General features: G+C 41.2%; 1 protein-coding gene across 1 annotated transcript; it reads right to left on the bottom strand.

Moving 5' to 3' along the window:
• Positions 1-2,828: 2,828 nt before the first annotated feature.
• On the bottom strand, positions 2,829-25,362 carry PPP1R8 (protein phosphatase 1 regulatory subunit 8). The gene is made up of 7 exons (XM_084496908.1): positions 25,226-25,362; positions 11,405-11,465; positions 6,234-6,387; positions 5,394-5,614; positions 4,624-4,768; positions 3,997-4,061; positions 2,829-3,382 (listed from the first exon to the last, which is right to left on the bottom strand). The coding sequence occupies exons 1-7, from the start codon at positions 25,285-25,287 to the stop codon at positions 3,029-3,031; spliced, it is 1,062 nt and encodes a 353-aa protein (XP_084353034.1). The 5' UTR covers positions 25,288-25,362; the 3' UTR covers positions 2,829-3,028.
• Positions 25,363-25,452: the final 90 nt, after the last annotated feature.

The following is a 25,452-nucleotide window of genomic DNA, read 5'->3' as shown; positions in this document are numbered from 1 at the left end:
TAATTGCTTAACCTATACCAACTATTTCTACCTGTGGTAGATCAGCAGATTTCTTAATTTCTGTGAAGATCCATTCTTCTGCTGTCAGACAAAAATGAAGACACAGCTGCTCCAGATGCTTAAATATTGCTGGATTAAGAAGAAATACTAATCTATAGCCTAAATGTTACTAAATTTATTACAGCTTAGGAACCCCTCTCAATATTACATGGCAGGAACCATGGTTATCTTTAACTGAGTCCCAGTTTGCTGTTAATAAAGCTCTCCTGAAAGTTTAGGATGAGCTGCAGAGACACAGTGACAAAGGATGGCACATAGGCCAGAGGCAGCAATGAGAACAGCTAAGCTAGACTCTGAAACAACTTTTGCAGAGAGAATTCTGCTAGAACCAGAATTCCACTCAGAAAATGCCAACTGTTGTTTAAAACCCACTGTTAAGTGGCACTGTTGTGTGCGAAGTGCAATGCACTGCAGCACAAGGCAGCAAAGCAGCAGGTCACAAGCACTGAAGCTGCAGCAGTTTTAAGGGCTGCAGCCTGAGCCAGCTACTGAGCCCTTCAGTGACAGTTGCATTTTGCAATAGCAGAAATCCTTTAACAGGCCACAAGACAATGCAGTGTCTACCGCAGAAGTGTAGATTGGGAAGGAACACACTATACTCTCCAAACTGGCAAAATTTGCGTTTAATTTACAACATAGTAAAGGTTACAGGTAAAAAGCTCAACAGAAAGTGTGAAAATGCCTATTACATATTACACAAGTGTACAAACTTCTGTACAAAGCCCCTTGATGTTATACTGTCCCCTCCTGTACTGGCCAGCTATGGCCTCTAAGCTCTGAAATAATGAGAGCTTGTAAAAACCCAGGGAGGAGAAGAGCTTTAAAAACCAATTTTCAGTAAAGCTTCCCTTTTCAAGAAAGTTCTTGCAAAGAGCCACTTGCAAAATAAACAAACAAAAAACCCTACCAAACCCCAATAAAAAAAAAAAAAAAAAAAAAAAAAAGAAGAGAAAAAAGACGACCTGTTCAACTTTTACTTGCTCTAACTAGTCTTACCGTAAAGAGTTGCCTTCATAAAACTGACTGTCTGGAAAAAGAAAACTACATCCTGTAAAGAAGCAAAACTAAAAATTAAAGTGAGAAAGGTTTTGAGAGTATGGAGTGTTTGAAAGAAGAACGTAACAGGACTGAGTCATTTTTAATAGCAACTATGCACAGAGTGGCATAACTATATCATGAAGAAGTTACCACATTCATTCATGTAACAGTTTGAGCTAGATATGAAGGCATGGAGAGGAACAAGCCAGTTTCTAAAGGCATCACTCTTGTGAACAGGGTAGCTACTAGCTCTTTTTTACCTCAATACCATGATAGAAGCAATCACTCTGCAGATGCAGAAGTTGCACTGATTTCGGAGCATCTGTTCAAAACAGGTCTAGTGCCTACAGCACAGCAGATGCATTATAAAACAGCACTGTTCCAGCAACCATCATATTTTCACAACTCTACATAGCCAGGTAGCTACAGTACTGTACACATTAATGAACAGCTGGATATACTACTGCCATTTTAGTACACATTTCCTGGAGGATTCCCCCAAACAAAGGAATATGACTATGTAGCTGAACTGCATTATGCAATGTAAAAAAAAAAAAAAATTAAAATAAACCTAAGAAAGAAAGGGCTCTGGCCTTACCTTTTATAAAGTCATAGGGTCTGAATACGTTTGAATCAGATTTTGAAATCTGAAACTGTGGATTTGATGGGGTAAAGCAATAGTCCAAATCACATTTCTCATTTTATTCAATGGGAGAAAATGATTAAGTAGTCAAAAAAAAAAAAAAAAAAGTAATGCCATGAAACCAACTTGTGTGCTTCTTTTATTCAAGGTGAGGCAGACCCTCTACTAGGAATTCATATTCTAGCTTTAGGTAGCACTTGATTCCTACCCACTGTTACTAGCAGCCAAAAACCAAAATAGTGTGTAGATTGCAGTTTTAGTTGTTACACATATGAATCCTCTGACACTATGGCTGCTCATTTGCATGTGTGCCTTGTCATATCTCATGTACTCTAAGCACACAAGTTCCATTTGTAAATAAAAGCAAAATTATTTAAGTTAAAAGGGCCACCAAGTTTAAAAAAAAGTGTATTCCCCTATGTTAACTCCACCTTAAGTTATCACTACTTTGTCAATGATTATTTGTATGCTGTAGGTAGTGTCTATCCAACAGTCAAACGTACCTAGACTTGCCATGCTTGTATGCTGCCATTAGTACCAACACAAGCTCGGATCCATCCATGCGTGTACCCCTTTATCCATCTACACGGCACTCCATCGTGCAACACTGGACTCCACAACTAAGGAAGTCCATCTATTCCTTGTCAATCTCAACTCCAGGTACCCATCAACTCATAGGATGTTGTAGTGTCTTAGGTGGAAATTAAAACAAGCTGCAGCCGAACTAGGAGAAAAAAAAATGCCTCACATTGGTAGGGTTTTGAAAAGGTACAAATAAAAGCTAGCCTGTATTTTGCAAGTTTTAGAACTCAGACCAGTGGGATTTCTGAAAGGCCTGGCCCCACAAACATTTACTTCTGATACAGCTGACCTGCTATAAGCAAGCCCAGCAGGAACAACATTACTCATAGTAAGCACGACACCTAAATACACTCATTTGCAGGGTCATGCCATAAATGATAATTAAATTGTGTGATTCTGCCCCTTCAACTTATGGATCAAAATTCAGAGTAAAGACCTCAGGGGACAGAGGCTAATAAAAGGCTGCCAGATATTTTGGTTCAAAGGGAGATGGTAGCTATATTGCTTTGTTGTTGTTGTTTTTTTGTGTTGTTTTTTTTTTTTAACAGATATAAAAATGTTTGAAGATAGATCTTTAAAGAATTATTTCACTTCTCCAATCTCCATATTACATCTGGTTAGGACATTAAAATTTCAAAAGGACAATACTACACACAAACAGTTTGTGGAGTTCATAACTCCCACCCTCCCTCAACAAAACCTAACTCAGATCAGTAGGGAAGGGGTTGGCTTCTTGCCCGGCCATGCCTCCTTTGCATATTTCTTCTTCTTGGGTTCATTCACAGCTTCAGGATTAAAGACAGCAGGATTTGGAGCTGGGTTCATGTTAACTGTTGAGGGTACAACAGGAGTCAAGTCCACATCCGGGGCAAGATTGGGGTAGGGCATTGGCAGACCACCAATGAGTGCTGTCCCATGGACGCCATGTGATTGGGAACCCGCCTCATTGTGAGTTGGAGGTAAGCCACCATATAATCCTCCACTGTAGGGAAAGTTTTGCATACGCCGTGATGCAGAATCATCTGTGGTCAGTGAGCCTGGATTGTCCAGTCGCTTTTTCTGCGGAGGAAAGTATTTAGAGAATTATTCAAAATATACGAAATAAGCAAGCTATTTAAACTGGATGCCAATGCCATTTTCCTCCCAAAATGCACCTCAAATAGCCACTTGAAATAAAGAAATGAGTGGAAGTTTTCATATCTTCCTAGAGTATTCAAATTAAATATTGTACTGGCAACATACTTATCTTGGGGGAAATCTTAACCCTGCTAGTTCTAGTAAACAACCTTATGAAATCTTTAGCATTTACACTGTTCAACCAAATAATCTCTCATTTTTCCCTTTTTGTTTTCCATACTTCCCACAATTTTAACTGATGTCTAGAACTACCATACTGAATTTTTGGAAAGTGGTTCTTTGGGGAAGGAAAAAAAAATGCCATTGATCCCATGTGTTAAAGAAAGGAGCTAAAGATGGACTTTAAGGAACGTGGTCAAATTGCTTTTCTATACATATATATATAAATAAATAAATATAAATATAAATTTGCAATACTTCTCCTTAACAATAAAATATTTCCCACAGTAGGGCATTATGTTTCTAAGGTGTAATCCACATGTTGAGTTCATCAATGTAATAATGGATCAAATAGAGAGTTAAAAGTTACTATGTACCTTAACAGGCACTACTGCTGTCTGTACCATGTTCCTGAAACGCCCAACAGACGGGTCCACATCCTCTGTAAAGGCAAGAACAGTGAAGCTTTCAGTAACAACACAGAAAAAGATAAAACATCTGTCAACTAAAGCAGCCTATATGAAGAATTGATACATGGACCTTCTCTTCTAAAAGCCAGCACTCTAATAGCCCTCAGTAAACACAAGCATGCTTAAACAAAAAGAGGAGCTAAGTGTATGGGTGGGGACACCTAGTGGTTTTGTCTCAAGGTGGGTTCATCAGTTATTCTATTCTATCAGTTATTCTATTAAGGAAAATGCACTTCCACTAAGGAAAATGCAGAAGTGCTCTGGGGATGGGGATGGACAGTCTATTTACACTGTTCAGACAGAATGGAGTTCTGGGTTAAAAGCCGCTGCTGTACAAGGCAGGGAGATGAAAAAGGTAGAAGTCACAGGCTTAAGTAGGACATGACAGCTTCTCTGAAATAGCAGAATATTCTCAAATATTCACTGTCAAATTTCTGTTCTCCTTATCTGTTTACAGCCATGATGAATCTCTATGTGAACACCCGAAAGAGGGTATTTATAGTCACGAACTAGAGAGTAAAGCCAACTACTTACCAGGATTGATGATTTCATCATCATCACTGAACGTCACTCTGGAATTCTTTCGTTTTCTCTTTGGTCTCTGAATATCCAAGTTTCCTTCCTCTATGGTTAGCGTGGAAATTCTTTTGTTGTGGGCTGTATTAAACTCTGTCAGGTTCTAATAAAAAAAATGTGAAGAAGAAACAGTTTAAGCGCCTAGCGTATGAAGTCTGTGTTAATCACTGGTTGTACCCACTGTAGCTTCAACTTTAGACTGCTAGGAAGAAAAAGTGTTTCAGTGCTGGAACAGATCACCCAGAAAGGCTTGGGAATCTTGTCTGTGAAGATATTCAAAACCCAACTGACCATGGTCTTCAGCAACCTGCTCTAGCTGACTCTGCTGGAACAGAGAATTTGGACCATTATGCAAACTGCTTTTCCACTCCACTGGCTAACTGTAGGAAACAGGGCTGCATTCACTGTTATTTGGGGAAATCACCAAATAACAGGGGAAATCACCCCTGACCTAGGGCAATGCTAACTGGAGAGAGACAAGGGAGCTCTCTGCAACCTTTTGCAAAAAGATAATTGGAATAGTAGGATTAGGGCACTGATTCTGGAAAGCAGCATGAAAACAGGCTTATTGTGGTAGAACGAGATGATTTGTGTATAGTCTGAGGTGTCTTCTGCCAGAAGATATATTCAAGAACAAGAAATTAAGAACCTGAACCAAGCAAACAAGTAGGGAATGCCATTTGTTTAGATGGATATACCATCTTGGTACAATGTAACATCACACTCACATCAAGTTCTGTCTCCTCTTCTGGCAGGCCCAGCAAACCCTTGAGCTCTTCATCTTCACCGCCCATTTTCTCATCTCCTTTAACTGCTGATGGCAGTGTCTGAGGCTTCTCTCGCAGAGTATATGCCCGTGTAGAAGCACCAAATGAAACTGTGGAGTCAATGGGTATCTGCTGGGGTTTGTGAGCTTCCAAACGGATATGACCCAAGAATGTGCCATGTGCTGAAAAAAACATCAGAATGGAAGAGTCTGTAAGTCATCTGCTTGAGCTCACAGTATTCAAGTTTATGACTCGAGATGTTCAGAAGCTGTACATGATTGCCATGAAATACAAGTCACTGAAATACTGCTGAAAACATTAGTTATTAAGTATGTTTTACCTGATATCTCACAAACTAAGATAACTTACATCAGCCCATAGAAAATCATGAAAATAAACATCATTTAGTTTCTGGATTCTTGCAGGTCTCAATGGACCATGTCTGGAATCATTCCCTCAATATGTCAGGTTTTAGTTCTTGGAAACTGCCCTCAGAACAGAAAGCTTCATTATAATTGCAAAATGAAGTTCAAGTCACTTTCTTCCTCTCTCTTGAAAGGAAGACTCCTAAGAGTCTAGAAATACTGTTTTCAACACCAAGTGAAGCAGAAGTAAGTTGACTGGAGCATTCATTCTATTGCTCCTAACCATTGCCAATCGTTCACTAAGGTGCTAATTTAGATTACCGCCATCTAGCCACACAGTGTAAACAACAATAACAAAGAAAAGGAATGTCTCATTCAAAGATGTTTAAGCACTGAAACATAGTACTTCTGTCTGGTTATATGTCATGTTACTTACTGCTGTTTAGATCTATGAGGAAAACCCTCTTGAGATGTTTGTGATAGACCAAGGCAGCATGGACCCGAGAGCAAGACTGGTGGTCAATGGTAAAATCACACAGATCAGGATTTCTCCCAAAGAGATAGTATTTCTTCTCATCAATTATGAGCTTCTGAGGTAGAATATCAAACAGAAGAACATATTAGACTCCTATAATCTTTTGGATCTTCCTGAAAAAGTTCAAGACCATGAATAAAGAGAGCAAATTCAAAGGAAAGCATCAACACTTGATCAATATTTCAGTTTTTCCTGAGATTGTTCAATATAGAAACTCACATATTCTAAAAATTGAAGCAGCTGAATATGGAAGATACCCAGTTATTCCCTTCTTTAACAGCTAATGTAAGACAGTCTGGCAGGAAGTATGAGTGTCTCGCTACAGCAGGTTCTCTCCCACATCCACTCCCAATGATTTTTACGTGTCACTTGAGGCAGATGATCTCGGGCCTTGTTGAAACCAGGAATCTATGCTAAATGATCTCTAGTCCAATATAGAACATCAAAATTATAAAATTTCAAAACAGAAATGGGCATATAGATTTAAGACCTTTATTATAAATTTATTATAAAGATGTAAAACTAAAGATGTTCTGTCATATGAATCCATACTGGCCTATTCAAGCAAACTATTAATTTTTAGACTTTCTTCTTAAAATTCATCCTAGTTCTAATCTCTTCTTCAAGGAAGATCTTGCATACTGTAATATCAGTCATGTAAAACACCTAAGAAAACCAAAGGAACATGTTGACACTGTTCTATGGTGTATACAACATATTCCTACTAACATACTTTACTAAAAGGAACTCCTTATGCCTAAATGCTGAAGTACCTAAGCAGTGCAGCCATCTTCCTCATTGCATTGCAAGAGCTTAATTTGACCTGTGACACTTCCAGCTGCACAAATCAAAAGCTGGCAATCCGTTAGGTATTTGTTAACAGATGGTTTCTCCTGCTTTTCTGAAACATTCACCAAAGCCCACGCAACGTTTCAATAGCCTGATCAAGATATTAAACAGTACCAGTCCCAGGAAAGGCTCCTGAGGGGCAACACTTGTCATCAGCCTCCACCTGAGGAGCCACTGACCAAAACTCCCTGGGTGCGACCTTCAAGCCAACTCCTTGTCCACTGAATGGTTGACCCATCAAATCCATCTCTCCAGTCTGGAGATCAGGATGTCATGTGGGACCGTGTCAAAGGCCTTACAGAAGTCCAGGTAGATGACATCAATCAGTCTTCCCTTGTCAACTGATGCAGTCACTCCATACAGAAGGCCACCAGATTGCTCAGGCATGATTTACCCTTGGTGAAGCCACACTGGCTGTCTCAGATCACCTTTTTGTGTTGCATGTGCCTTGACGTTGCTTCCAGGAGGATCTTTTCCATGATCTTGCCAGGCACAGAGGTGGTGCTCACCAGTCTGTAATTCCCTGGCTCCACTTTTCTACCCTTTTTAAAAATGGGAGCAACGTTTCCCTTTTTCCAGTCACCAGGGAGTTCGCCTGACTGCCAGGACTTTTCAAATATGATGGAGAGAGGCTTGGCAACTGCATCAGCCAGTTCCTTCAGGACCCTGGGATGCATGGCGTCAGGGCTCATAGACTCGTGCTTGTTCAGTTTCATCAGGTGGTCTTGGACCCACTCTTTGTGTACAGTGGGTGGGACTTTGCTTCCCCAGCCCCCATCTACAGGTTCAGGGGAACAAAAGACTTGGGAAGCCTGCTGGTAGTGAAGGTTGAGGCAAAGAAGTTGTTGAGTACCTCAGCCTTCTCCATGTCTGTTCCTACAGTTCTCCCTTCTCATCCATCAGTGGGGGAAAACTCTCCTTGGCCTTTCTTTTCTGAGCAATGTACCTATAGAATCCCTTCTTGTTAGTCTTTGCATCCCTTGCCAAGCTCGGTTCCACCTGTGGAACCTACACTCATTAAACAGCGTTTCAAGACATTTTGCGAAGATTGAAACAAATTCATAAATTTGAAATGTTGCAACAAATCACCAATAGCAAAAATCATTTTATTGGCTTTACTTCAGTATAATGTTTCTTACAATTTTTGTGCCTCTGAGCTATAACCCAGTGTCATCCTTTATACACTGAGCTTAAACACTTCATGGTTTGTTTTAATGTTGCACTTTTCAGACCCAGCAATCACAAAGTATACCTCAGACCTCTATACAAGACCTGGGATACAGATGGCTCGGTTAGTATCAAGTGCACAATAATCACAAAGATTTAAGGATGTTCTTAGTTGGTTACTACTGCCTACTATGAAAGATAAAGAACAGTAAAGCCATTTACCACACATCCCAAACCAAAACCAGAAACAGATGTATCAGATCCAAATTATGCTCATCTGTTGAAGAGTTCCCATACGTATACACAGTACATTATGTATAGCTGCTGACTTAAGTTCTCAGTTATGGTGATTACAACAGACACACTGGTACACACTGTATGGCAGTCAAACTGTACCTCACTGAGATGCTTTGACACTGATAACCAACATCAGATACTAAGGAGATAAAATACAAACTCTACAGTCATTCCTTATCTCTGTGCTATTACATTCCCCAGTGAACCTCAGAGTACTTGGATAGCAGACTAGCAATGGCTGCTAACACTACGCTTTGGAATGGCAAAAGAACTCCTTTAGGTTATCAAGAGAGTTGATGGCAGGAAAAAGGAATTTGGATGTTTGTTGTATCACTTTTTTTTTCCCCCAATACAGAAGGAGACGCCAGGCTTACAAAGCCAACTTGGGCCTTCTGTAGATCCAAAAGCTTTGGTCCACACAGCCTAACTACCCCTTCTCAGATTCTGAGGACACCAGGACTGCCAGTTTATCAACACTGAATTTGTTTGTCCATTGTCAAAAGCAACGATGCATGCTCAGGATCCATATAGCGTTCTGTTGCCTTTTTTCATTCCCAGCCGGGTCTCCCATGGTAGCCTTTATGGATGAATTTAGCAGAGAGCTCCATATAAACTCTTTCATCCTAAAGCTCTCCATTCTCCAAAATCCGAAAGAAACATGGTAAGAAAAAGCCGGTCTCATAGAGTAAGTCTCGAAGGTGGGAAGACTGCATTATGTTTGGCCACCTGCCACATGCCAGAAAAACAAACAAACAAACAAACTTTGTAGGCTTTGCTCACTATCTCATTACATGGCCTGAAAGGAAAAGTGGAAAACCTTATCCCAAATACAACCCTTACCCCAGGTGCTACTGGTAGGATGGCAGTCGGAAGGCTGAGCTGAGAAGCAGCCCTAATACAGCTCTCGAACTTCTAAAAATGTTTCTGAACCTATAACAGTACCATGAGAAGCTGAAGACACAGGCCATGGTTTGAAAACAGAAAATGCAATGGGGTTGAAAGCCATAGGAAGAGCTACAATGCAGTCCAAGTGGCTGGTAGGAGCCAACTCATTCATGTCTTGTATCATCTAATGAAGTACTGTGAAGATGTTATAAACGTGTTAGTATCTAGCTGGGCAGCCTGCTCAAAGGAACCTGCTTTAGCAGGGGGGCTGGACCTGATGATCTCTCAAGGTCCCTTCCAACCCCTACAATTCTGTGACTCTGCTTTCAAACTAAGGCCGAGCAAAGATCTCTCATAGGTCAAGGCTAGCTTTGCCAATTGTCTGTGTCTTCAAATTTGGACTAGGAGTACTCTCTCAAAACAATCTGTAAAACCAGCAGTTATGGACTATTTCACTAAAAATAATCATTTTAGTGGTTTCTGGCCTGGAAAAATACAAGGTTATTTGCAAGATCTCCACTTACCTTTGCAGAGCATATTATGCTCTCTTCATCAAATTTTAAAGAGGAAATTTCTCTGCTAGACACTAGGAGGAATACTTGCTACTTTCTGATGCTCCTGTGGTAGCATACAGCACAAACCAGGAAAGACAGAAAGTTCACAGAGTCATAGAATGGCTTGTGTTGGAAGGGACCTTAAAGATCACCTTAGTTCCAAGCCCCCTGCCATGGGCAGGGATGCCACCCACTAGATCAGGTTGGCCAAGACCCCATCCAACCCAGCCTAGAACACCTCCAGGGATGGGGTTCCTTAAGTCCTTCATCTAACATTGAGCTCTTAATTTTCCAAACTTCTGCTCATAAGGGTTAACTCAACTTTGTAAGCTTCTGTAATCCAGAAACTTTTGTCTTTTTCAGTCAATCAAAGGTTAGAAGTCTCTTAATGACTACAGTAGGGTCACTGGCTTGCATCCTCTCTGTCACCAAAGGTATAAGCTTCCCCTCCCCCTGCTGCCTTGTTTTAATTTATTACTTTTGATTGAAAGATCTCCTTTTGAAAAATCTGAATGTTAATCAGTACAACACCAATAATATGACTCAACAGGGAGAGCTAAGACGACACAAAATAGAGGAGAAAGACTCCTTTGCAGTAATAAAAATTGTTCACATCTGTGTCCACTTAGATCTAGAGCATGGGATGAAGATCATGCTGTATTTCATGCTATAGGACAGGGCAACAATCTTGTAAAATACGGGATGTCTAGTTAACCTTACTGTAAAACAACATAAAAAAGTGAACTGACCAGATGAGTACCTCAGACTAGAGCATAACATGAACTTTTATTCTTAGTCTTTTCTATTTGAGATCTCTTTCCCCATGTTATTTGAGTTCCTGCTCCTGAAATTCCTAAGACAATGTGCCTTCTGGCTCCAGTCTGATACTACATATACAAGTATATTGTAGGAAACAAAATGGCAACTTTAGTCCAAAATTAAGTTTGGAAGCAATAAGCCTCTGCCAACTACTGAGTTCCCTCACAAACGTTTTGTTTTTTCCTCTCTTACTAGGACAGGGTTAGTATTCAGAGATCAAATTATCATTGTTTCAAAGCTGAACACTGCAGTTTTGTATCCCTTCAAACATTGCATCTAATAGGAAGATAACTGATAAAAGCACTGCATAGGTAGAGACAATACAGGCAAAGGAAAACACTTCCACTTCATTCAGAAGTTTCAGAACGTAACAGTGATTTGAAAATAACAAACATCAGAGAGAAGGGAAATACTTCTAAGTGTGGAAAACATTGGAAAATTTTCTACTGTTAGTGCCTACATATATGATATACCGAGCTCATACAACATCTACTTTCATACCTCAATGAGTTTGTCTCCTTTGACTACATCCAGATGTAAGCCAGGTGGAGGTTTTCCTGCCCTGGAAAACAAAGGAAGTTAAATATAACATCACAATATTTGGTAAAAGGTTTATCAGTATTAGAGCTAATACTGTATTAGATCTACTGACTAAACAAAAGGAAGCAGATTTATTTTAGGAAAAATATGAAATTACCAAAGATTGTCTTTTTCCTCCCTGCAGATTCCTTCTGACTACAAACAAACCATGTATTTTTACGGTATGATTTAAACTAACAGAACACGAAGTATTTCAAGCTTTACTTCTCCAGCCAAAAAATAGCTAATTTACAAAATTAACAGAGCACCTCCCAACAGGAAGGTCCCAACAACTAGAGAAGAGGACAGAATGTACCTGTCCACTTAAGGACTTGCTTGAAGGCTCCATTTGCTCATGTTACCTTCAAAGCAGTAGATCCCTTAGCTGTGGAGAGGAGCTGAAACTTCTACCATGCTCATCTCTAGAAATGGTAACGACCACAAGCCTAAAGGGGGCTTCATGCATATTAGTAACAATATAGAAAAACGTTGGCCAATGGCTGGTGTTCTTTCATGCTCATCCTGTAATCAACCTTTCCTACCAACACAGGTAGTATGGAAGAGACCACAGCATTAGACAGCAAAGAGACACTTATCCTACAACTGTACAGTCTTTCTCCACCAAATTCTCAAACACAAACAGCTAAGTTCCCCCATCCCTCCGGCTCTATCCCTCCTCACCCTGGGAAGCAGATTTTCCTGTCAGCTTTATTTCCACCTGGGCAAAGGGAGCACAGAGGCATACAGGACTCGACAATGCACAGCAAAGCAATGCCAACACATATCTGAACACAAAAGCATTAGCAGCATCAGAAACACGCTTGGCATTCTGTGGTCACGACATGCCTATGGTATTGATATGCTGCCCTTCACAACACAAGATCTTTGACTGCTCAGAGCAAACAATCTTTTTCTTTAAAAAAATCTGTATTTGTAGTACTGCTTTACTGATAATATCACTGCTGCTTGTCTCTGTCGCTGCATTAGGCTTTCTATGAAATAGCGATGACCCAGTTCTCAGCTGCATTGGTGCCCTTCAGAAGAACCACAAAGATCACATTCCCATTTACTGCTTTTCTTACTGCACACAAGCCAAGAGAATGGTGACAATGGGCAGTGACATTCTCAACATGGTTGCAGAAGAAAGGTCCCCTGAAAGTTGTTTGAAGAGGTTAAATATAGATGTTTCTGTTCCTGGGGCGTTTTGAAGGTCTATTCTGTGTCAGTTGGTTACTACACCAATGCTCTCCTAGATAACTTCATACATGAACACGGTCCTCTATTATTCCTACTTCGTTTCTTTCTCAAGTATTGCACATGTGTTTTTCATTCTTGCTTCAAATCCATTATACCAGCCTGCTTAGATCTCTCCCTGGCCCTTCCTGAAAATGCCAGTTGGACTTTCACAAGTTTTTGTACCAAAATAAGATATCAAAGATGGATATAGCTGGTACTTTCTTATTCTTTTGGACGAAAAACAAACAGCAGCATGGAAAAGTGTCTAATCATAGACTATCTGAGTTGGAAGGGACCCACAAGGATCATTGAGTCCAACTCTTGAGTCCCCAAAGGACCACTCGAAAAATCAGACTGTGTGTTTGCGTGTTGGCAAAATGCTTCTTGAGCTCTGGCAGACTCAGTGCTGTGACCACTTCCCTGAGGAGCCTGTTCCAGTGCTTGATCACCCCTGTGATCTAGTGAAGAACCTTTACCTGATATCCAGCCTGAACCACCCCTGTTACAGTTTCAAGCTGTTCCCTGGGTCCTATTGCTGGTCACCAGAGAGCAGTGCCTGCCCCTCCGCTCCTCTTTGTGAGGAAGCTGTAGACCACGGTGAGGTCTCCCCTCAGTCTCCTCTTCACCAGGCTGGACAATCCAAGTGACTTCAACTGCTCCTCATATGTCTTCCCCTCTAGACACTTTACCATCTTTGTTGCCCTAAGCAGACAAATCAAGGTTCCAAGGGCAGTCTGCTAAAATGGTGACTATCTCCTAGGAATGGGATTCTGGCAGTGTGGGGAAAGACCAGCAAGTAAAAATGCCCCCAGTGAAGCTACACTACATGGATGTTTAGTTTTACAAAGATTGAGTCTGCCAAGCACTCAAATACAGCTAGGGGACCATCTCCTCTTAAATATTCCTGTAGGACCACATAGCCAGGCAACGCGCTCTTTCTCCCTGTGCTGCTCTAAGGTCTCAGCTCTCATTTTTCATTGTAAGACAGATTTCATTCACAGATTTACTCCTCAGGTCCACTTCTCAGTGTCTCTTCTTTTTCCCTCCAGCACTGGCAAACTTGTTTTTCTCCATTCCACTGAAATTGCCAAGTTCTAGTTACTCTGCAATATAACACCCCTTGATAATTTTTGCAAAGCCTGCCTTACTTGCATGATAGAAAAGCTGTCACACCTCCTTTAAAAATCAGTAAGCCTTCCAGCAAATTACCTCTACAAACAAGTCCCCTTACTCAGTCTTGCCTCTGCTTCCCCCTCTTCAGTGAGCTCTTCCTGGTTCTTCAAGGGTCTGCATGTCTTAAAAAAAAGATTTTAGCGACATCCTCAACCTACCTGTAGAATCATGAAAAATGTCACTATTTTAAATCTGCTTTTACCTTCACCTTTACTTTTGAACTCGTAAAAAAAGCCTAGCAGCAACAGAGGAAGATGTTGTCCTCAGCTGTGAATTAAGACGCTTTAAAAATTTATCCATTCTCTGGTTTCTTATGGAATGAGAATCCTTTGCAGACAGTAAACTTCCCTCTCTACCTGTGCCTATAAAAGACTGAACACAGTTAAGGCAGTAAACACCAATTGGCATACTACCAAATCAAACTCACAGAAATCACTTCTGGTAAGAAAAGCCCTTTAGAAAAGACTAGATCAATGTCACTCTAAGGTTGCTGAAGTTTGATTCCTGTAAAAACCTTAATAAAAAAAAAAGTTCTATGTTCTAAACTAATTAATTGCAGTCACTGAGTATCAGTATTAACAGCTCTATCTGGAAGTATCAACAACCCTCATATGCTCTGCCCTGTCAGACCCCCAATCTAATGGAACAAGGAGGTAAAACACTGAAAAGAAACCACTTGCAAAAATCTACTGGAAGAAAGTTTATTAGAAAGTTGGTACTGTGCTGATTAGAAGAGAACAGTCTAGAGAACAGTCTTCCCTCTCTCATTTTCGATACAAAAACGTTCTCTTTCTCCTACTGACCGATGTGTTAAGATATCCACTAAATTATTCTTCCTACACTGTTGTGAATGATGGAGAAGTTACTTGAGGTCTACAGAATCTTATCTCCATAGAGCAGGTATGAGCAGCCTGGCTTAGCACTGCTATGAGACAAGTGATCTCACTTCACAAGTTATCATCAGCAGTGCTTGTGTTTGACAGAGAAGAGGTTGTTCTGTACTTTTCGGATCGCATATCACAATCCCCACTGCCTGAGCACCTTCTACTCTCTACAGGCCAGCATTCTGCATATGACCTTAAAATCAGACCTGCAAATGGACTGTTACTGACCATTAATTTAATAATTTGAACTGAAACAAAATATACTTAGACTGGATCTTCCAAAGCTTACTTGGAAGAAGAGGAGCCTTCCACCGAATTAGCACAGCTGATTGGAAAGGAGAATATGACAGTATCATTAAATTAATTGTCTTGATCAGAGCTAAGAGGACACCCTACACTAGAATTTTTCTTCACTGAAAATGAGTACAAGGAACTCAAGTAAGTGTCAGTAAATGAGAATTTATGGCAATTTGTAAAAAGGAGTAATTAAATGCAAAACCCAGATATTTAGCGAAATATCCTAAGAGACTCCAAGTATCAGTCTTCTACACTTAAGAGTTCAGCAATCTGTTGCTTAAAATACCCTCAGCTCTCAGATAAATTAAGGCATCAACCAATGATACTAATTTTAAAACATATTTCATGGGCAATGTGGAAACTACAAACAGTAAATTCAGATTCTGACTGGGAAATAGATAGAAAACATTACAAAAAGGATCTAGCAGACACAGGAATTGACTAGCAGTCTGACCACAACAGTCATCTAATCTGTACTCCAATATTCAACAATATTTTCATTTGGAGATATGTGACCATACATGGGGCATGACAGTTCTTCCAATGCCAGGGAAGCATTTTTCTTGTTTTAAAGAAGGGCAATTCTTGCTTTGAATTACACATATTCTGCTCCTTTCAGCATCTGTAATAATGCCAAGACAACTACCATGCTGAAGGAGCATCTTAGTTTGGGACAATACAACCAAGCACTGAAGTGGCTTCTTTTCTACTTAGATGAGTATCATGAGAAGGAGTTATGAATATGGCATGTTGAAAAAACATGATACTTACCAGCCAAATCATTTGGCTTCCTGCAAGAGAGAGTGCATATATTCATGGACTATGACAAATGAGCAGAGAAATGACACTAAAAATGTTACCAACAGACAATGAAACAAAAGTGCATGTTATTCACTACCTGTAGAATAGATGGGGAGTTACAAAATGGACTGCCTTCACACTCAAAATATTCCCAAATGGATTAATGAAATCTTTTATATATTTTTTTCCAACACCGCAAGGTGAACTTTCCTTAGAATTATTCTCTTCAAAAACACACAAAAGATGTGTACTACTTACACAGTAGTCCAAAAATACTATATTCAAGTTCCTTTAGACCACTTCTCTGTAAAACAAGAGTGCTATCAAGAGTCCATTGCTGTTTCTGTATGATAAACATTAAGAACTCTATCTCTTGCATTCCTATGGAATTGTGTTGGGCAGACCAAAGTGACAAAGAGTATAGAACCTTTTGCAAAAGAAAATCACCTCCAGTAACCAATATGGGATGCCTCAAACAGCAATACTTTCCTGGTTTCCAACAGTTAGCAGCCATGAGATTCCTTGAGCTGGCATCTATACACACAGGTATCCACATAAATTGCTCTGTGAACCTCTGTAAACTTAAAAGCATTCACAGAATCTTACACAAATGGTTTCACAGATCACCTACAAACAGCTAAAGTACCATCTCCACTTCTTGGCCACAAATCTACTACTAATTTCATCTTACAACCCCTGGTTATTCTGAAAAGGACAGCAAATACTTGTCTTCTACAGATTTTCTGTACACTATTCAAGACATCCAACGTATCCTTCAGTTGTTCCTTTTCCAGACCACAGAGAAGCCTAAGCTAGCCATCTGTAGTACAGCTTCTTCTATCTTTGAGATAATACTTAAAAATAATACGAGAAAGAAATCACATTCTTGAATTTTGAAGAGGCAAGTAATATCTCAGTGTACCAGAATTGCTGGAGACAACTAAGACGACGTCAACAATGGTATTGGTGTAGTAGACCATCATTTTTAAAAAGCTTTTGACAAAATTATCAAATGGTCTTATGAAAATTGAGGTGTGACAGGGAAAGGACACAGTAATCCACAAGGGAATGTAAATGATCAAAAGTCAGGGCTCTGTGATGTTTTTATGCAGTCTGGAAAAAAGGGAGCCAATGAACAAATGAGAAAAATCACTTATGAAAACCACTATGTAAGAAACTCAAATTGTACTACAATACTGCAAATAAATCCTGTGATACAGAACAACTGCTTCAGAAGACTCTCTGGGGGGAAAGAGTAGGAAGAAAGAGTACTCTTGACTGCTTATACATGCAACAGAGGAAGACCACCTCAATCATACATATGCAACTATGACCTCCAAATTCCTTATTGCCACTCAGGAAAGACCTGGAGCCATCATGACTTTGTTCAGAAAGAATCAGAAGAACACTCCTCAACAGCTGACAAAAAACAAAAGACATCACAAGGTATAAACTACAGAAATAAAACATTTTCCAATCTTGAAAGCTCTTCTTACCCTGTAGAGAAGGGAACAAGAACAATAACCAGGTCTTGCACAAGGGGGAAAAAATAAACAGGACTACCTCTCTTCAGGGGAGAAAAAAAACAAACAACACACAAGTATTTATTCTCTTAGTCCTCTTAATGAATGCTACAAAGCTAGCGTATTTATTATTTCTTGAAACACAGGAAACAAGGAGACTTGAATTTGAAAACAGTGCAGAAAGCACTGTCACTTGATGTTGTGGAGTTAAACTGTAAGATAACAAAGGAAAATTAGAACATTTGCGGAGATTAGGTTTGGTGTTAGTTGTTGAACACGACCATCCAGACACAGTATTCAGCTCACAAAATCCTTAACTTCTGGTAGCCGAAAGCCAAGAGTGTAGTCAAGAGGTCAGAATAGACAGGGCTTGTGCCTAAGTTATTGGTCACTATCATAACAGGAAGCCATCTTGGCTGATGCTTTTAATTAGTACTACCATTCTTAAGCTCTTTCCCATGGAAAGAAATCAGAATAAAGACCCCCCTCTTATAAAAACACAGGCTGATGTTAGTGATCTTGTGTATCAGCAACAGAAATAAGTCAATTGCCTTTCTCAAAGCTTGACAAAAACACCACAGATGTTGAGACCAAGCTAGCACTGTAACTTGGTTAGGTGACTTAACACAAAGAGGTGCTATAACAAAGTTAAGGCCAATACATTTTGGGTAATTATTTCAGCTCACACATAATGGTTTCTCCCAAATTGGATGAAGAGAGTTGCCAAAAGAGCTGACCAGTAATCGTGATCCAACCTCATTCAGTCTGGAAGAAATATAACGGTTAGGGCTTTTCAACTTTCAATAATACAGGTTGCTAAGAAACATTTACGGTTTCCTCTATTCTTAGAAGCATTAAATGTTTCTTGCCAAACTTTCAGCTATAAGAAATTCAGTTAAAAAATCCTTCAAGTTTGAACTTGATGACCTTTCCTGTGTCAGTAGAAGGAAGGGATGTCATCCAAGGGGACCTGGACAAGCTTGAGACGTGGGCCCACGAGAACCACGTGAGGTCCTGGGCAACCTGGTCTGGTGGGTGGCATCCCTGCCTATGGCAGGGGGTTGGCACTAGGTGATCTTTAAGGTCCCTTCCAACCCAAGCCATTCTATGATTCAAAGTATTTGCCCCACTTCACCTTGGCACTTTATTTGCTTGTTACAATGCACAGTTACATGCAGTAAAAGATTTTACCGGTTCACTATGGTTTACTTGGTTACTTATACAGAAATAAAGCCTCTATGGAATACAGGGAAATTTGGAAATCATACACAGAATTTAATTCCTGAGAGCAAAACCATAAATATGCTATTAGTGAGAACTAAAGGTTTGATGACAGAAAGCTGGGAGGAGTGGTTGATACCCCAGAGGGCTGTGCTGCGTTCAGAGGGACCTTGACAGGATGGAGGGTTGGGCCAAGAGGAACCTCCTGAGGTTCAACAGGGGCAAGTGCAGGGCCCTGCACACAGGGAGGAATAACCTCAAGCACCAGTATAGGCTGGAGGTGACCTGCTGGAGAGCAGCTCTGCAAAGGAGAACCTGGGAGTCCTGCTGGCCAGCAGGCTGACCATGAGCCAGTGATGTGCCCTTGTGGCCAAGAAGGCTGAGGGGATGCTGGGCTGCATTCGGAAGTGTTGCCAGCAGGCCAGGGGAGGGGATCCTGCCTCTCTGCTCGGCCTGACTGAGGCCACACATGGAGCATTGTGCCCAGTTCTGGGCTCCCCAGTACCAGAGGGAAATAGAGCTACTGGAGCGAGTTCAGAGGAGGGCTATGGAGATGATGAGAGGACTGGAGCACCTGTTGAATGAAGACAGGCTGAGAGATCTGGGCCTGTTTAGCCTGGAAAAGAGGACACTGAGGGGAGAGCTCATCAGTGTGTATAAATATCTGAGGGGAGGGTGTCAAGAGGATGGAGCTGGTCTCCTTTCAGTTGTGCCCAGCGACAGGACAAGAGGCACAAACTGAAGCCCAGGAGGTTCTGGCTCAATATGAGGGGGCACTGGGACGGGTTGCCCAGAGAGGTTGTGGAGTCTTCTCGGGAGATAATCAAAACCCGCCTGGATGCCATCCTGTGCAAGGTGCTCGAGGTGATCCTGCTCAGCAGTGGGGGTGGACCAGGTGATCTCCAGAGGTCCCTTCCAACCTTGGCCATTCTGTGATACTGTTTCATGGCATCAAAAATTCAATTTGAACTACACTGAATTAAACAGAAATTCATGTTCATTCATTAAGTAGTGAGCAACAATTGAACAATTATTTGATAAAACTATACCTACATTTTTTGAGTGAGAACTTCCCTGTAGCAATCAGAGGAAGAAAAGAAAGGACTTAAAATATCAGCAAGGCTAGCCACTGCTCTGGCTGGCCATCTTGCTGTAACCACTATGCTTACCAGACAGTTGTTCAAAAGCCTTCTTACTTGGATAGTTTCATTTCTATCTTATTTTTTCATCAATTTTTTTCATTTCCATACTAAATTTGTTTATTGTTCTTGTCCTTTAGCTGTGGTGTTTTTTTTTTTTTTTTTTTTTTTTAAATTGCCAATACCATCCCTCTTGTCCCTCTTTCAAAATATGAAGCCAGTGAACACCAGCATTGTTTCTATTTACGGGGCAACTGGAGCTCTGTTCTGTCTCAGTAAGATCTCCATTTTCCATTTATGAATTGGGACATTGCACCTATTTCAATCCAAACAGAGCTTTCCTAAATGCAGTTAACAGAAAAGACACTTTTTCATAAGTACCTTCTTAAAACAGCAGTGTTTTAAGACTCTTTACAGAGATACATACTACTACACATCAAGTGGAGTACTAGTCTTTTTATTTATCTATTTATGAACAATGATGTTACTAGTCAATGACAGTCACTCTGTGATTAACCTATGTACTTGCACTTTATCCTTTTATTTCTGAATATTAAGTTTCTGGCTTTTAGAGATTCCTAATTTAGGCAGTTAGAGATCTGGGCAAACAGCAGTGTATGAAGTTTAACAAGAGCAAGTGCTGGATTCTGCACCTGTCATCAGCATGCTCTGGCAGTCAAAAGAGCCAACCATACCCTGGGGTGCATCAGGAACAGTACTGCTAGCCGGTTGAGGGAAGGGATCGTACTGCTCTGTGCTGTTGCGGCCTCACTTCGAGCACTGTGTGCAGTTCTGGGCACCACAGTATAAGGACATAAAACCATTAGAGAGCATCCAAAGGAGGGCTATGAAGACGGTGAAGGGTCTAGAAGGCAAGACACATGAGGAGTGGCTGAGGTCTCTTGGTTTGTTCAGCCCAGAGCAGAGCAGGCTGAGGGGAGGCCTCATAGTGGCCTGCAGCTCCCTCGTGAGGGGAGCGGAGGGGCAGGCGCTGAGCTCTGCTCTGTGGGGACAGCGACAGGACCCGAGGGGACGGCATGGAGCTGGGACATAGGAGGGTCAGGCTGGATATCAGGAAAGGGCTCTTCACCGAGAGAGGGACTGAACACAGGCACAGGCTCCCCAGGGACATGGTCATGCCACTGAGCCTGCCGTTGAGTTCAGGTAGCATTTGGACAATGCTCTGAGATAAGGTTTGATTTTTGGGTGGTCCTGTATTGGACAAGGAGTGAGACTCAATAATCTTGCTGGGTCCCTTCCACCTTAAGATATTCTGTGATTCTACTGTCCACCCTACACTTCTGTATTTTGTCTTATTTTTATTGTTCTCATGTTCAAATTACACTGAATTATACCAAAAGGACTGGATAGTACTCTGACATCTTTATGTTGACTACACTTGTCACCAGTTTTTCTGTATTAGAAACTAAACAATGTTTTTCTTCAGTTTCTTCGCCTCATGCTCCAGAGGCACTGTGTTATGCTCTGTGTTATGCCAGGATGACTCTGAGGGATTTGTATAGATGATCTCTGCCCTTGATGGCAAACCAGCTACTGCAGAACCATACAGTAATGGAAGAAGTAGGTATGGACAGTCAAGAAGATGAAGACTAGTCTAGGCTGAGCTTAACCAGGGAAGGGGCAACAAGAAATGAAACATTTCAGAAAAAGTGGACAAAGCCACTAATGCTTTGGGATGTGATGCTAACTAAGAAATGCCAAATAATGGAACTGAAGTCAAACAAATGAGCTGACAGTAACTTTTCAACAACTCTAGGGTTCAGTGTTGACATACTAGCAGGGTTACAACACCTATACCCAGCTGAAACTGAGCAGCCTCACTGAAATCAAATCCTATCCAGCCTAACGAGAAATTTTGAGTTTTAGCTGTTAAGGACATAGACAGGACAACTTTAATCTTATCGTGTTAGTTTAAAATCAGGTCAATTATTTAGGTTTCTAAATGTGGACTCAGAAGCCTAATTTAGCCAATTCCTAAAACGTTGGCCTAGGTGACTACCATGCACATCATCATGACCAACTTCAAGGACAAGGTAGAATTTCCAGAACTCTAGAGCACGCCCTGTCCAGGGATCTGTGTAAAATAATTTCCAAGAACAGCCTGTTCTTAGCTCAGAGAACTGAAGAGATGCCACTGTTACTTTTAAGACATAGTATTTTATATGTATATACATTCTAGAACAGGCCTGAAACCCCAACTACTGGTTTGTCCAGACAAAGTAAGGAGAGATTCCTGATCCCAAATGCAGGTTAAACCAGGAGAAAAGGAGAGATGGACAATAACCATTTAAATCATGATACTCTCATCAAAAGTGGACCCGGATCATTTATATCTGATATAAACTACTGTTACTCGTTAGAGGTACCTCAGAAGGTATGCTAGTGTGTTAGTAAAGCCAGGATAAGTAATTGTTTTATAAGGACATTTTCTAATCTCATGATATGCCTAAATTTAATCCACAAAAAGCATTTTCAACATCTTTATAACAACTTCATTCCAATTTTAAAACGTATAGTCTACGTCTTTACTAATGCATATGGAAGAATTACAGTACATGCATAAGTAAAAAACCTAGTTGGAAATAATACTTTAAAATATGTAATACTTTAATATAAAAGAAATACTTTAATATAATTGGAAATAATACTTTAAAAAAAATGTAAGAAAGAGTATGTTATGAACTATGAAGAAGTAACCCATACCAGCATGAGAACTAATTCCAAGTCCAACATTTAAGCCAATAAAACCTTTCAGTCTTCTCTGGAAACTGGATACTAAAACATTATCCACGTTAGGAGAGAACAGATAAAACAATGAGAGCAGACCTCAAAAGCATGGTCAATAACTTAAAGACAAGAAAAAAACTACTTCTAATTATGTTTAAGATATATTTCTCTTATGATGGGTGTTCACAGTCCCCACGGCAGTTACAGTTGGAGGCAGGAAAACAAATAGATAGGTAAAGTCTATGATTTTGATTTTAGTGTAGGTTAATTAGATTGAAAAGAACTCACTGCAGAAGAAGCTGCTCCTCACCACAAAGATCCCCTTTAACTCGACGGTTATATCTCTCTCTGCTAAGATCTATGCTGCTACCTAGACAAAAGATTTTTCAATGCTCATGCAGCTTATGTATACACTGAGATTTTCTGGAAGTCAGAGCTTCAAATAATGATACCACTGCTCCAAGCCTACTACTGCAAGCTATTTTCACTCTAGAGAATCCTAGCTATGAAAGACCCATCACTTATTCAACGTCACATCTGTGTGCTTGTTGGTTTGCCCTGGAGGAAATAACTACTTTCAAATTGTGAGAATCTGTAATGCAGTAGATGCCAAGGGAAGTCACATAAAGCTTTAACAATAAATATATTCTACTCTCTTTCCAGAAAAGAAAAATAAACCATAAGTAAATAAATCGAACAAGCGAGAAGAGCTCCTCCCTCCTAGTGGATGAGACAGTAGAATACCACTATCCATGACTGCCTAATATTTTCCATTTTGAGTTGCCTGTACTTTTAGCAGAAAACAAACACACTTGTACTGGTAGCTATCTGTATTGCTTTCCTGATCCAGATTATTATTATTTTTAGGTTTATGAAACAACTTACCTGTTTCAAAACAAGCGTTAAGCAAAACTTTTTTTTCCCACAAAAAGGAATCTTTCGCTTTGTCACACTTTTGCATGACAATTTGAGTAAGATCAAACTGTATCAGGTATGCCTTTTAAGTATCCTTGTGTAAACATACAGCTTTTACTAACTCAGTACCTAAAATATTACAATTTGCAGCTATACAATAGAGGAGTAAGAAAAATAAAGAGCTCCCTTAGAATGCACAAAGAGAGCGTACACATAGGAGCTCTGGTTTACCTATGAAGTACTTTAGGAAATTATGGTAAAAGAACATACAGATTGCAAGAAAATAATCACCAAAAAGCTTGGAATTGTCAGAAAGAAACAGGCCTGAACAGTTCAGTGCCTGACCATGACCTCCTTTCTTCTGGGCGTGAAAACTCCAGCTTGGATCATATTCCTGACTCCCATCTCATTGCTTTAGTATTCAGTGCAATGGATTGTGCTTCAAAAACAAGTAAGGTCAGCACCAGCACAATGAAGAAAGCCGTCTGTCTGTAAGACCCTGTCCTGTTTGTAGCGGAAGTTAGAAAGTACGCAGCTGAAGAGGCCCTCACAGTTATAGTCTATATAGTCCTGCCCTCCAGATGGTATTTATTTAGGAATTCTTCTGCAATAGCTTACAAGTGACTGAAACGAGGTATTTAGCAAGCTATACTGTTCCAGCTGTTCAATCTATGGCTTTCAGAGGCAGAAATTGTTCAGATTTACCACCAAATATAATCTAAGTTGTGAACACTATTGTATAAAAATGCTAAGAAAAAAAAAACAACTATGTTTCAAATTTCAAGTTGAACATCCAGAACATACTGAACATTTTTTTTTGTTTTTATCTAACTCTATCACATCACTATTTTACAGCCATCTTGCCTCACACAGATACTTGATATTGTACACATTCAGTATACTTTTTATTTAAAATTTAAATGACTGTACTAATGGAAGCAGGCACTTATAGAGCGTGTAAAAATTTGAAAGCACATTCACTAAGCATCTATGGATTAAGCACTGCCATCAAGCACCACAAAGTAGGAGACGTAGTAAAATCCAGATGACTATGCAATTAAAGACTGCAATCATGAACAGGTATATGTGGCTAGCTTGTACAAGTATATAAGCCCTTGAGTTTTCAGCTTTAACGTCGTGTCACTTTCTATGTGACTTAAACTAAAACTACACACATCCCCTGAATAATCAGCGATGCGGCACCTGAAGGAGATGGCACAGCAGAGACCTATTATTAGTCATCTATTCAGAAGTGCTAAGCAAAACAGGGCCCCAGACAGCCTCACCTAAGGCCCTGTTTTCAGAAGAAGGCCGGGCCAGATGATTCCCAGAGGTCCCTTCCAGCGGAGCCTTTCCTACGAATCTAAAATCAGCAAAATTCACGTTCCTAAGGCTGCATCTCCAGCTCATCGCTTTGCCCTGGCTTCTTAATTCAACACAACGCAAAACCAACAAACAGGCTGGTTTCAAGCTGGCAGATTTCTCGTGCTGCACACATAGCACACTCCGCGAGCGCCGCTCGGACCCTGGGGAGGAGGCGCAGCACCTCCACAGCGCCGAGCCGCGGGTGAGGGCCGCTGATGGCCGCAGAGCCGCCCCGCCGGGACCGCTGACAGGCCCGGCGCGGCCGCCGCTGCCCGCGACCGCCTCTGCAGAACGAGGGAGCTCGGGCCCGGGCCGGCGGCCCCATCCCCGCACCCGTCAGCCGCCGCCGGCCCGCGGCCCGGCCCGCCCCGGGCTCCCCACACCCGCCCGCCCGCGCCAGCCCCGGCCGCGGCGCCGCCCCCTCGGCCCCGTCCCGCTCACCAGCTGGGGCACTCGAAGAGCGAGAGGCCGCCGCCGCCGGCCGAGTTCGCGTTCGCCGCCATCTTGCGTCTGCCCCATTCAGGCGGGCGGAGGCAGGCTGGGAAGCGGGAGGACCGGCGCGGGGCGCGATCCCGGCGTGCCCCGCGCGGCGCCGTGGGCGGGGCCCCAGCGGAGCCGGCAGCCGGGGGCTGGGCCCCGCCGGGGGAGCGGGGCGGGAGGGCTGCGGG

Source organism: Aythya ferina (assembly GCF_964211825.1).
Source record: "Aythya ferina genome assembly, chromosome: 24".
Classification (NCBI taxonomy): domain Eukaryota; kingdom Metazoa; phylum Chordata; class Aves; order Anseriformes; family Anatidae; genus Aythya; species Aythya ferina.
The sequence above is the reverse complement of the archived record's forward strand: the minus strand, read 5'-3'. Positions and strand labels throughout refer to the sequence as shown.

Coding starts and splice junctions, on each gene's coding strand:
- PPP1R8 (XM_084496908.1), bottom strand. CDS start 25,287: ATGGCGGCGAACGCGAACTCGGCCGGCGGCGGCGGCCTCTCGCTCTTC. Junction 11,466..25,225: donor CTCTTCGAGTGCCCCAGCTG/GTGAGCGGGACG, acceptor TTTGTTTTCCAG/GGCAGGAAAACCTCCACCTG. Junction 6,388..11,404: donor AAGGAGACAAACTCATTGAG/GTATGAAAGTAG, acceptor ATTCTACCTCAG/AAGCTCATAATTGATGAGAA.